The sequence below is a fragment of the Uranotaenia lowii genome, chromosome 3 (genome assembly GCF_029784155.1).
Source record: "Uranotaenia lowii strain MFRU-FL chromosome 3, ASM2978415v1, whole genome shotgun sequence".
Classification (NCBI taxonomy): Eukaryota; Metazoa; Arthropoda; class Insecta; order Diptera; family Culicidae; genus Uranotaenia; species Uranotaenia lowii.
The window spans coordinates 276,725,574-276,737,669 of record NC_073693.1 but is presented as its reverse complement, the minus strand read 5'-3'; the positions used below and the strand labels follow the sequence as shown (position 1 = coordinate 276,737,669).

Here is a 12,096-nt window from a genome sequence, read left to right as displayed (position 1 = left end):
ACCAGTCAATCTGGCAACCTTATTTTAGAAAATATTTCTGCGAAAACATCGTATCTATCTACATATGTTGAAATGGTTAAAATATTTTTTTTTTCAAATTTAATTACACAAAACTTCCGTGGTTTTTTCACAACAGAACCGTCGATTCTGAGAGATGGTGTTCAATGTTCTACAATGTACTACAATAGTACTTTTGTTATTTGTATTTATATCTGATCAACACCCAAATGATGACAAAAATCAAATTAAAACAAAACACTTATCTGAATCTAACGGCGGGGTCTTCAAGGTATCAGAAAAGGGATAGGCTTAATAGCGGCACGCTATCCAAACAAACGGGAAAATGGTGCCTACAAATTTGTTAACGCGTAAATTCAAGCCACGCTAAGGCGTGAGCCACTTTGAAAAGAGTATCTTTAGCGCCAACTGATGTGTGCTCTCAGTTTTACACACAGAACCCCGAAAAATATGCGTAGAAGCCAAAAAAAAGTTCATTTTCAGGGGCTTATTAAAAATCCACTATTGTGTGTATCGAATCAACGTTTTATTCATCCTATAGTACAACATTTGGTGTATCTTTTTCACTGTTTACCATTGAAATCGGTCCAGAAATGGCGACGCTATAATGGTTTACGTGGAGCTCGGCTGGCAAAACATGGTTTGCGGTGACCGCGATTACGGCAGCAGTTTTCATCTGAAATGAGTGAATCCGCGTTAGTTTTACAGTAAAAACATGTTTTTTTTTTACTAGTTGATCACCCAGGTGGTAAATCCTTTTTACGGATTGCATTCCAAGGCACGGCGAGCGACCGAGTCCCCCCAGTATGCTACTCTGGATCCATGGGTGCAATTAGACGACTCATGATACTATGTACCCCTACGCCATAAAATCCACCTGGGGCCTCTGGCCATAATTCCCATCCGGAACTGCAACGAAGGCTGTACCCGAGATGGGAGACCAAGTCCGCGCTTAAGCGCTCATCGGCAAACTCCAGTTCGAGTCAAACTCCAGCATATATACCCTGCCTCTTGTTACGATTCAAGACTAAGGACCTCGCCTCTAACGACTTGAAATCCTACCTTTACTCGCAAATCGAGACTAGCTTGGTTCCCACGAAAAACGTGCGCTCCGCCTCTGTACGAGACCACTGCAAGAGACCAATGACCTCTCCTCTAACGACTTGAGATCTTGGCTCCGCCTGGCTTGGCTCGAGGCCCTCTCCTCTTTGCCCGTCCGTGTGCCGGTCGAGAGCAGCTTATCCTGGACACGCGCCTGTCACAGCACATGTCCGGGGCTTTACGAAAAACTACTCGGATGATTCCCGGCGAAGAATTCATTCTACACCGACTCAGGTGACTCACCCGCCGACGACGTGAAGTCACCCTACAGTAAAAACATGTTTTTTTTTTATTAGTGGTTACCCAGGTGGTAAATCCTTTTAACGGATTGCATACCAAGGCACGGCGAGCCACCGCGTCCCCCCAGTTTGCTACTCTGGGTCCATGGGTGCAATTAGACGACTCATGATACTATGTACCCCTACGCCATAAAATCCACCTGGGGCCTCTGGCCATAATTCCCATCCGGACCTGCAACGAAGGCTGTACCCAGGGATGGGAGACCATACTCGTGCAATGCGCTCCACGGCAACTACTCGTTTCATACGTCCTACACCAGCAATCATCTTCCACTCTTTGTCACGATTCACGACTTACGGGTTGGCAGTCCGTTCGCCGCTACTCGTGACTCGAGTCCCACGCATTCGGTCTCTTGTCACAATTTGAGCCGTCTTGACCCGTCTCTCCTCGTGACTCGAGACCCCCTTACATTCCTCCTCTTGACACGAATTGAGGCGTCTATACCCTATGTGGTTTATCTATAGGTGGGGACAATAAAAAACTTTAGTATTAGTTCGTTGTATCCATACAGTTGTTTATGAACGATTGTGACGTAACGCGACGCCATCACGGAATCAAATACTAGGCGTCCAAATGTAGCCATAGAAACATATAAGGAGAAATGTTTGGGACGTAAATAAAGTTGTTTATTATTTAGAACTCATAGCGTTGCCGTACTAGGCGTCAGGAAGAAAAAGCGTAAATAAAAGGGTACTTTGATTGTGATTTTTCGAATAACATGAAACGTTGCATGTCGTCGATGAACGGCGACTTCAACGTCGAGACGCTCATGAACGTTTGTGACGTAGCAATCAAAACATTGAAAAAACTGATTCTCACACTCGTGCAAGGGCAGTCTTGTCCCCACCTATAGATAAACCACATAGGTCTATACCCACCTCTTCTCGTGTCTTGAGAGCCCTCGATCATAACGTCTCTTGACCCAATTCGAAACGAGAACAACTCGCCTCTCCTCGGGTCTGGAGATAACCACACATCCTATTTCTCCATCTCGACTCTTCGGGACTCAACCTGAGGCCCACCCACTGGGCGCCACATGTTACGGCACAAGGCCCCTCTGTCTGTCGTGAGTCAATCGTATCCGCGAATCGGGGCCAGGAACCTCCCCGAAAGGCAGATCGATCGAAACTCGCCAAACATTTGGTCGTCCCGCATATCGGGGTCGCGACTACCCGATACACGTTACGACCCCTTCCTCTTGCAACTGAGCACTGGTACCAGGGTGCCCAGTCGCACCACGTTTTTGCCACACTCGGCACGCAGCCCGTCGGTAGCTGACTGTACCAAGTGTGACGTGTAGTTCTCTTGGCCGTACATCTACAGCTGGTCACTTCTGTAGACACGTTTCCACTCTGCACCACGGGGAGGTGGAACTACGTCGCAGAGCACAGTAAAAACATGTGCCAAGTCCTTGACGTAGAGCTCTTTAAAAAAGGAATTTAGGACAAAATGGCGGACGTTTAAACATAAAAAGCGTTTTTTTTTACCTAAAATTTCGTCACTATTTTGACAATAAAAAAAACTAAGCGAAAAATTGCGTACGTCAATAACCGGGTAATTTTATAAAGAATCTTAAGAAACCAAAAGAATGAAAATCGGCCCACTGGTTCTCGACAAATCGCGGTCACCGCATTTCAAGACGTGGTATCGAGAAAAACGCGTTTGAAAATTTGGTAAGAAAAAATCATGAAATATTGTTCACTTACATGGAATCATTGATACCAGGCCCGCAATGCAGGTCTTCCACAGCCGAAGGAATGTTCAAACTCTCCAAATTTTGTTGTCGGCGCCTTATTCGAGCTTCTTTAGTCTGTTCCTGAGCTTTTACCTCAGTTTTCACTATGCGAGTTTTATTCTGTTCTGCGTACGCGTGGGCGCTCGGCCCGAGTGATATTCCTAACACGAGCATGATTTCTAGCAAAACTGTTGAACATGCAGGTTGCCAAAAAAAGTAGCGATGTTAACAATTTTGGAGCCACCGTGGGTTGTTTTAGGGGCTGTCTTCCATACAATTTTATTGAAATTTTCATTGGAATTTTGGGTGAATCCGCCAACACAGCGTTCTAGCAATGTGTCGTTGCTCAGATCTTCATAAATCGGCTTTATTGGGTCCAATACGCTTTTGGGCAATGCTGTATAATCATGGCGGAAGTTGTTCAGTTCGTTTTTGGCCTTAGCCTGCTGCTATTTGCACCAAGAATTATCTCCATCGGGGCAGTACTGGTGTTGCGAGAACCTTTGGCATTCATTTTTGTCCAAATATAACATTCACTGTCAAAAAATTCACTAGGGGGGGGGGAGGGGAGGGGGGGGAGGGGAGGGGTTTGGAGGGGTGGGGGGGGGGGGGGTAAGTAGGCTTAATAGCGGCACGTTATTCAAACATACGAGAAAATTGTGCCTACTATGCGTAATGTTGTTGTTATGTACCCTATCACGATATGCCGCGAAAAAATAAACATGAGAAATCAGCTGTTCGTTTGACAAGTGGGGAAATGCCTTATTCAAGGAACTATGCCGCAATATAGGCTAGGCATTGGACGTCCATGAAGTCCTTCGCCACTCTAAAAATGAGACCAAGATTTCTGGATTTTTTGTTGATTACTTAGTTAGTATGTGTATACTAGCGCTGATGTGGTCTAGTGGATAGGTTGGCGCGAGTCTGATAACCCAGGCGTACTGGGTTCGATTCCCGGTATCGGCAAGAAAAAAATTTGGGTTCGAATCCCTTAAGTTGCCGACAGGTAAGATGTGTTTCATTGTATAAATAATTATATATTTCAGAAGGAATGCATCTGGGGTTAATCTGAAGAGACTATTGCAAGCGGAGTGGATTGCCAACCATTGTAGGCCTCTGACGGTTGGATGACTTCCCTCGACGAACCATCGGCCGTGGAAGCCTGAGAAGCAATTCGAAGGCCAAGCCACACAGACATAGGCTGGACCTTGCTACCGATGGGGGAACCATACATACATACATACGTTAGTATGTGTATTGAATTTCAGTCGCTGATCGAGGATGACGCCCAGATCGTTATGGGCTCTTTTCCAATGAAGAATTCTGCAATCGAAGGCTCCCGCTTACGAGAACAACTGATGACACCATATTTACTACGATTCAATAGCAAGCAGTTGATGTCTCACCAATGAGCGAATAGGTTGAACTGATTTTGCAGAAAACTAATATCGTCGTAGTTGTTTACGGTGTACAACTGTTTAAGGTCTTCAGCATAGCAAAATTTTGGGTAGTCGATGAGTGAATCCAAGTCATAGAAATGAATTAAAAAACTAATTGGTCCTAAATGGCTTCCTTGTGGCACACCGAAGGTATAATTCATGGAAATCGGTTCAGTAGTTTTGAAGATACAGCCAACATAGTAATCTGGGTCTATATGACCCTTACCGGCTAATTGCCATTCTTTTTAACTGCAAGGAAAATTAATGAAAAGTCCTGTGGCGAAATATTCCTGACAGCGCTAGCCAAATGCTGGGGATGTTGAAGCTGTAGTGAACATTTTCGGGCAAAGAGATCGCAAATTCCACGATCAGAGCTCGCCGTATCATCCAGAAACATATGGGAATGAATACCAGGTTCTTTTCGCTGACTATTCACGTGTTTCCAAAATGATTTTGGGCAGGACTTGAGGGTACGTTGTACTGGCGAAGGTGTTTCTGGTAACAACGTTTGTTAGCTTTTTTATAAGCGCAATTAAGCTTACGATATATGTATCTACTTCGTGTATAGCGATTTTTGCACGTTATATTAAATTGCGCACACCTTTTTTCCGTTTTCAATGACATAATTCAGGATATGCGAGAAGGTTCAATGGTCGGTAAACGAGACCTATTGTTGGCAAAGCAAAGATCCAGCTTAAAACCATGCTCGTTCACCACGCTGTTGATCTGGCTCAAATTCGCTGTAAATCCAATATGATGTTTGAAGGTGTCGAATCATATTATCATGTTAGTATAAAAAAACATGAAACGTTTATGAAGCATTTTAATTGAGCTTTGGTAAAATTTTGGAGTAAATCATACACCTTCCGGTGCAAATTCTACGATAAATTAAAAAATAAAGCCCAGTTGCAAGACAGCTGTCTTAGAAACATAATATACCCATAACGGTATTGATATATAAGGCGATGTTTATTATATATTCCGTCATTTTTCCTCTTTCAGAAATTGGTATAGTGAATTTTCTAAATTCATTCAAATGTGGATAATTTACAAGTTATAGCTCTAGCAAGTTAAAGCTAATAGCTATAGCCGTTGTTAAGGTACATCACAAGAATCTCCACAGGAAATCTTCCGAAGCTAAAACTTTTATAAACCATGAGTATGATTGAAATATGACTAACAGAAGATGATTTGATATCTAAAATAATCAAATATTATGAATTGTGACTCACTTTCCGTTTTTTCCAGTTTTACAACCTGTAATTGTATTTTGTAAATGACTATGCGTCACTCTAGATAGTCAAACATAAGGGCATAAGATTCGATTCAAGGTTTCAGAATACAAATCCATTGAAATTCTTCAAAAATTTAAATTTGAATTCGATTTTCAGATTCTGAATTTTTTTATCATTCTAGTATACATATAAGCTAGCAGGATCGTTGGTTCTTTTTCATTTACTAAATTATTTTTTATTTATCTCCGCATACCTTCGATAGATAAATCGAAATTTTAGATTGTTATTTTTAAAATTATTTCAAAAAAAACCCATTAAGTTTCTGGTTGAATGGCCTGACAAAGGTTCCACTTGCAGTTGCGCCCACCATTCTCTCTCTCTTTTTGGTTGGATCTGGTTCTGAAATTTTGAATCAACAAACGCTCCGACGTCGCCCCAAGGCACACAATACATAAGCTCCCACCCCCACAACAAGCAGATATTCCCACGAAACACCACACATCAAGCTCTAAATAAGGCGAACACATTAACCACACCAACAGCCAACAACAAAGCCATCATCCATCAAAATCAAAAAAGTTTCCTCTTCGACAAAGCTTGTTGTAAGTGTTTTTTTTTTTGCATAGGTACCTTCTCAAAGACACACCACTCACTTGCAACATTTATGAAGTTTTAGCTAATGACGACCCCTTTTCCTCCGTGTCGCTTCTCGCCCCGCACAGATTTTCCATTCAAATCGCAAGAACAATTGGCACCACACCACATTCATCCTCTTTCGTTGGGGGTCTGGGTGGCTTTAAGAGAGTTGCTAATCCGCGACAATCGCGCGCGCCGCATTCACCGCGACATAATTGTGGGAATTTATCTCGCGCGCATTGGTTTCGCATTTTGTGTATGAGCGGCTGCGCGTTTTTTTTTTTTTTTTTTTTTGTTTTGTTTTGATTCACACATCTTAGCGACCCGTTTGCTCTAAGTAAGGTAGGTGCTCTCAAAATTTAACGCTTCGAATCAATTTTAAGTAAATTACGAAAAAAAAAATTTATTCCATCCATTTTCCATGGTCCATCGTAGTTATAAGTTTCAGAAAATATCTTTAAAATTTAAAAGTTCCAGCAGATTCATATGACAAGAAATAGAAGACCCTTATTAGATTTGGAAATAATAATCAGATTTCACTTGTATTTGAAATTAGAACCGATCCACCTACCCTTCGAAACAAAGAAGCATGAATGATAATCCATCAAGTGCCATTATGAATCGCCCCGCCGCGAAACAGGTGCTGACCATCTCTGGCTGGCTGGTGGCGGCTGCGAGGTCGCAAACCTGCCACTCGCGATGCCAAGACACCCACAATATAGACCTGTAGCAGCAACACTGTTTCTGACAGGCACAATTACAATTATTGCAGAAGCATAAAGCATAAAACAAAACAATTGCTACATGCTGTCGTATTTGCTGTTGTTGCTGTTCTTCTCCATAATTTGAATGTTATGGGAGGGATTTTTTTTTGTTGATTTGATGTTCAGGCAACAGTTTTTATTTGAATTTATCTACAGAACTTGTTTCGTAGTGCGTACCATTTCTTTGAAGGCCGTTCAACAGATTGTTCTCAGGTTAGGAAACTATCGAAACGTTGCCGCAAGACTGTAGAACATATGGCTCCTGCCAAGTGATCATGACGAAATGTTCAGAGAATTTTTTAAGTAAATCGTTCTAGATTTTGATATTAATAGTTTTTTCTTGTTGAAATGGTGAATGATTAAAATTGTGACGTCATAAAGCCCACTTTTTTAATTATTTGTTCTGAAAATGTAACAATTGTAATGTTTCATACAAACAAGTCAACAAAATTTGTTATTATTAACCCTCATCCGCATTAGATTTCATTACCCTAATCAGCACTTGTGGTGTCAGTTTGACACCACAAGCTCAAATCGTTATAACTTTTGGCGTGTTAGACCGATTTAAACAAAACTTACATCAAAAGAAACCTTGTAATGTCAGTAAAATATGTTTAGAACATTATATATAGCTAAAGTTACTAGTTTTCTCGTTATTCAGCATGAAAGAAAAAAAATCCGAAAAAACATGCCTCACGAAAACTGCTGTAGTTCATATGTTACACGTCCAAAAAAATATTTGCCTTATGCATATGAAAGCTGAAGTTAATGCCTACATCATGGAGACAAGAAATATTTTTTTTAGTTTTTTTTAATGAAATCACAAAAAATTCAAAAAAGTGGTCTAAAAAACCTACTTTTCATTCGATTGTTAGTAAATACTGTTTGAGCGATGGTAGAGATTTGAAAAAAATATGAATACAAAATGTATTAAAATTCCAACATTCTGCTGTCCTTAGATTTTTGATGCAACAAAAATTGAATTTACTGGAATTTTTCAAAGTTCACTACTTTGCGCGATTTTTTTACAAATTGAAATTTCATCTGTTTTTGTGGTCCACCGTCAGGTTGTACCCGGATTATCAGTGCTTTTACTTTGTTTGGACCAACCAAGAGTATATTCATTGGAAAGCACATTTAATCTACATTCTAGTGAGGTGCTGCAATTCACGCTGTGAGATTTCACAAAAATATGAAAATTATAAACGTAAAATCATTCCTGAATTTCTAGAACTACAAGCACCTCGTCCAGCAAAACGTGTTTGTTTGCTCTCCGAGTAGGTACGGTGGGTGGTGATTCGGGCAGAGAGCGAAGCCGAAAGACCAAGAAATCTGTACCAACACGTGAAAAGGATGTATCTCCATATATGGCGAATCGAGAAAAACGCGTTTGAAGAAAATACAACCTATTTTAAATCGCTAATTAAAAATCACTTGAAATGTTTGCATTTTATGAAAGTCAAACGATGTTTAGAAGCATCCCCTATATGTTAGAATAGAGGAATATCAATTTTTATGAAAAAACGACGCGCTATCGTTGATAGAACCTAGCTCACGTATTATTTTGTCTCTCTTGTTTACACACCCTTTGCTATTTTTTCATTTCTAGCTTTAGTTTTAAGCTCGCGTTCATTTGTAACTATGTTTTTATGTTGAATAAAGTGTCAAATCTTTACCAACATATAAAAAGCATCTATCTCCATATATGGCATATCAAGAAAAACTCGTTTGAAAAAAAATACAACCTATTTTAAATCCCTAATTAAAAATCACTTCAAATTTTTGGTTTTTATGATAGACAAACGGTTTTTAAGAAGCATCCCATGTTAGAATAAAGGAATTTCAATTTTCATGAAAAAAACGACGCGCTATCATAGATAGAACCTAGCTCACGCAATATTTCGTCTAACCTGTTTATACATCCTTTGCTATTTTCTTATTTTTAGGTTAGTTATAAGCTCGTATTCATTTGCAACTATGTTTTTATGTTGAATAAAGAGTCAAATTGATTATTTTGAGTTTGTTTGCGGAGAAGTAGCGAAAAATTGTTCCGAAGCAAAGGATGTATATCCATGTGATGGCAGTTTTGATTTTAGAATGTTTATAGATCCTTTACTCAAATTGAGTTTTCAATGTAACGGAATATTATTTTCTCAAAACGGTTTTACCGTTAAGAAGGGCAACTGTTGGCCTATCATGAGGTACTGAAAATGGTTTTTGTTTACTTTTGGAGATAGATCCTTTTCACGTGTTGGTACAGAAATGCACGACACGCATCGTTATTTCGTCTGTCGGCTTCGCTCTCTGCCCGAATCACCACCCACCGTACCTACTCGGAGAACAAACAAACACGTTTTGCTGGACGAGGTGCTTGTAGTTCTAGAAATTCAGGAATGATTTTACGTTTATAATTTTCATATTTTTGTGAAATCTCACAGCGTGAATTGCAGCACCTCACTAGAATGTAGATTAAATGTGCTTTCCAATGAATATACTCTTGGTTGGTCCAAACAAAGTAAAAGCACTGATAATCCGGGTACAACCTGACGGTGGACCACAAAAACAGATGAAATTTCAATTTGTAAAAAAATCGCGCAAAGTAGTGAACTTTGAAAAATTCCAGTAAATTCAATTTTTGTTGCATCAAAAATCTAAGGACAGCAAAATGTTGGAATTTTAATACATTTTGTAGTCATATTTTTTTTCAAAACTCTACCATCGCTCAAACAGTATTTACTAGCAATCGAATGAAAAGTAGGTTTTTTAGACCACTTTTTTGAATTTTTTGTGACCATTTCATTAAAAAAAATTTAAAAAAATATTTCTTGTCTTCATGATGTAGGCATTAACTTCAGCTTTCATATGCATAAGGAAAATATTTTTTTGGACGTGTAACATATGAACTACAGCAGTTTTCGTGAGGCATGTTTTTTCAGATTTTTTTTCTTTCATGCTGAATTACGAGAAAACTTGTAACTTTAGCTGTATATAATGTTCTAAACATATTTTACTGACATTACAAGGTTTCTATTGATATAAGTTTTATATGAAGTTCATAATAATTCAAACGACTTAATAGATTTTACTTTTGTGGTGTCAAAATGACACCAAAAGTCGGAAAAGGGAGTTTTTTTTGTCCAGGCTTCCAGGGTTCGTCCATAAAAAAAAGTAAAGATGCAATATTGAAGAACTTTTGAATTCATTTAGGGTCCCCGAAGAAATTTTTGTATTTTGAAGCTTCTGAAAAAAGTTACAAGCCTTCAAACTTGCAATGGTGTCAAAATGACACCCTAATGCGGATGAGGGTTAAAAGTGATATCTGAAAAATGAGTTTAAAAACAATGAGATTTTCTTGTAAATAATGATAATTAGAACTGGGGGAGTGGTCGCCTTGAATGTGAATTATTTATTTTTACAGTATTCCGTCTAACGACATAAGTTGATGAAAATTATTCCTAAAATTCACTCGGTCCATGGCGACCGTTCTTCAATTTCTCGGACATCCCTCATTCGTCAGATCACGCTCCACTTGGTCTAACTACCTCGCTCGTTGCGCCTCTGTTCGGCTCCTACCGGATTCGTAGCGAACACCTGTTTCGCAGGACAGTCGTCCGGCATTCTCCCAACATATACTGTCCAGCGTATTTGCCCAACCTTCGTCACCTTCTGGATATTGGGTTTGCCCTAGAGTCGCGCCAGCTCGTGGTTCATCCTTCGCCTTCACACCGCCAACGATGGTTCTTAGCACTCGTCGCTCGAATACTCCGAGTATACGAAGGTTCTCCTCGAGCAATATCCATGTCTCGTGCCCGTAGAGAACAACCGGTCTAATGAGCGTCATGTACAGGTTGTACTTCGTGTGAGATCTATTCTTGCTGCTTTGCTTTTTAGTTTTCGATAGATATCCTCCACCGCCGCAGATTATGTGCCGACTATATCAACATTGTCGGCAAAGCAGATAAGTAGACCGGATCTGTTGAAAATCGGGCACTGCATTTCGCCCACCATTCGTCGAATAACACCTTCTAGCATGGCCGTAGGAACGGGGGGGGGGGGTTTTGGGGGTTAAACCCCCCCCCATGAGGATCGAAAAAAGCTAACGAGGTATTCTACTCTACACTCAAAATTTTAAATTCAGAACCAAATTTCTATAATAGAGTAAGTTTAATCAAGAGTAACAATCTAGACTAAAAACTCTTGTGCCAAAACCTCAAAAATCCATCCCAAGTCCAAAATTCTGGTACACTTTTCAAAAATTTTCTCACTTGTTCATCGAAATACAGGTTTGAATAATAAATTTTGTATTAAATTAAATCCATTTCGAAGGTTCTGAATTCTAATTCGATAATTACCATAATTATTTTTTCTCCTATTTTCGTATTTCGGATTCTGTGTCCAGTTCAGGATTCTTGATTTTCAGTTCAAATAATCTTAAGAAATAAGAAATGAAAAGCTGCTTTGAAATCCTGGTTCAAATATGGTTTTACATTTAATATCAAATTTAAATCATTTGATTTTATTTTAAAATTCGACGTTTTGTACTTAATTTTCACACTAAATTCAAAAATTTAAAGCTTTGAAATGGCAATCCAAAATTGAAAAGTTAGATTCAGATCTATGTAAATTCATATTTTAATTCTGATTTACAATACAAAAAAAAAAAAATTAAAATAGTAAATAGTAAACCTAAACTACATAATTCAAATAATAAATTCATGAATGAGGGTTCAAAAACTTGGCTCATAAAATTCTGATCTGGAGTAAGATTCGCAAATCGTATTTTAGTATTTTTCAGAAATCGTTTGGAAATTCGGATACAGATTCAAAGCGCAATTTTTGAATTCAGGTCTAGATTTAATATTAAAAAT

At 39.2% G+C, this 12,096-nt stretch overlaps 1 protein-coding gene across 1 annotated transcript in view; it reads right to left on the bottom strand.

Moving 5' to 3' along the window:
* Positions 1 to 572: 572 nt before the first annotated feature.
* The window catches only part of LOC129753463 (myotubularin-related protein 9-like), a gene marked incomplete at its 5' end in the record, with an annotated part of 121,032 nt that continues 109,508 nt past the window's right edge, over positions 573 to 12,096 (bottom strand). The window contains one exon of the mRNA XM_055749281.1: positions 573 to 694. Within this exon, the coding sequence (XP_055605256.1) occupies positions 621 to 694 (74 nt within the window). The remainder of the gene's footprint in view (positions 695 to 12,096) is intronic.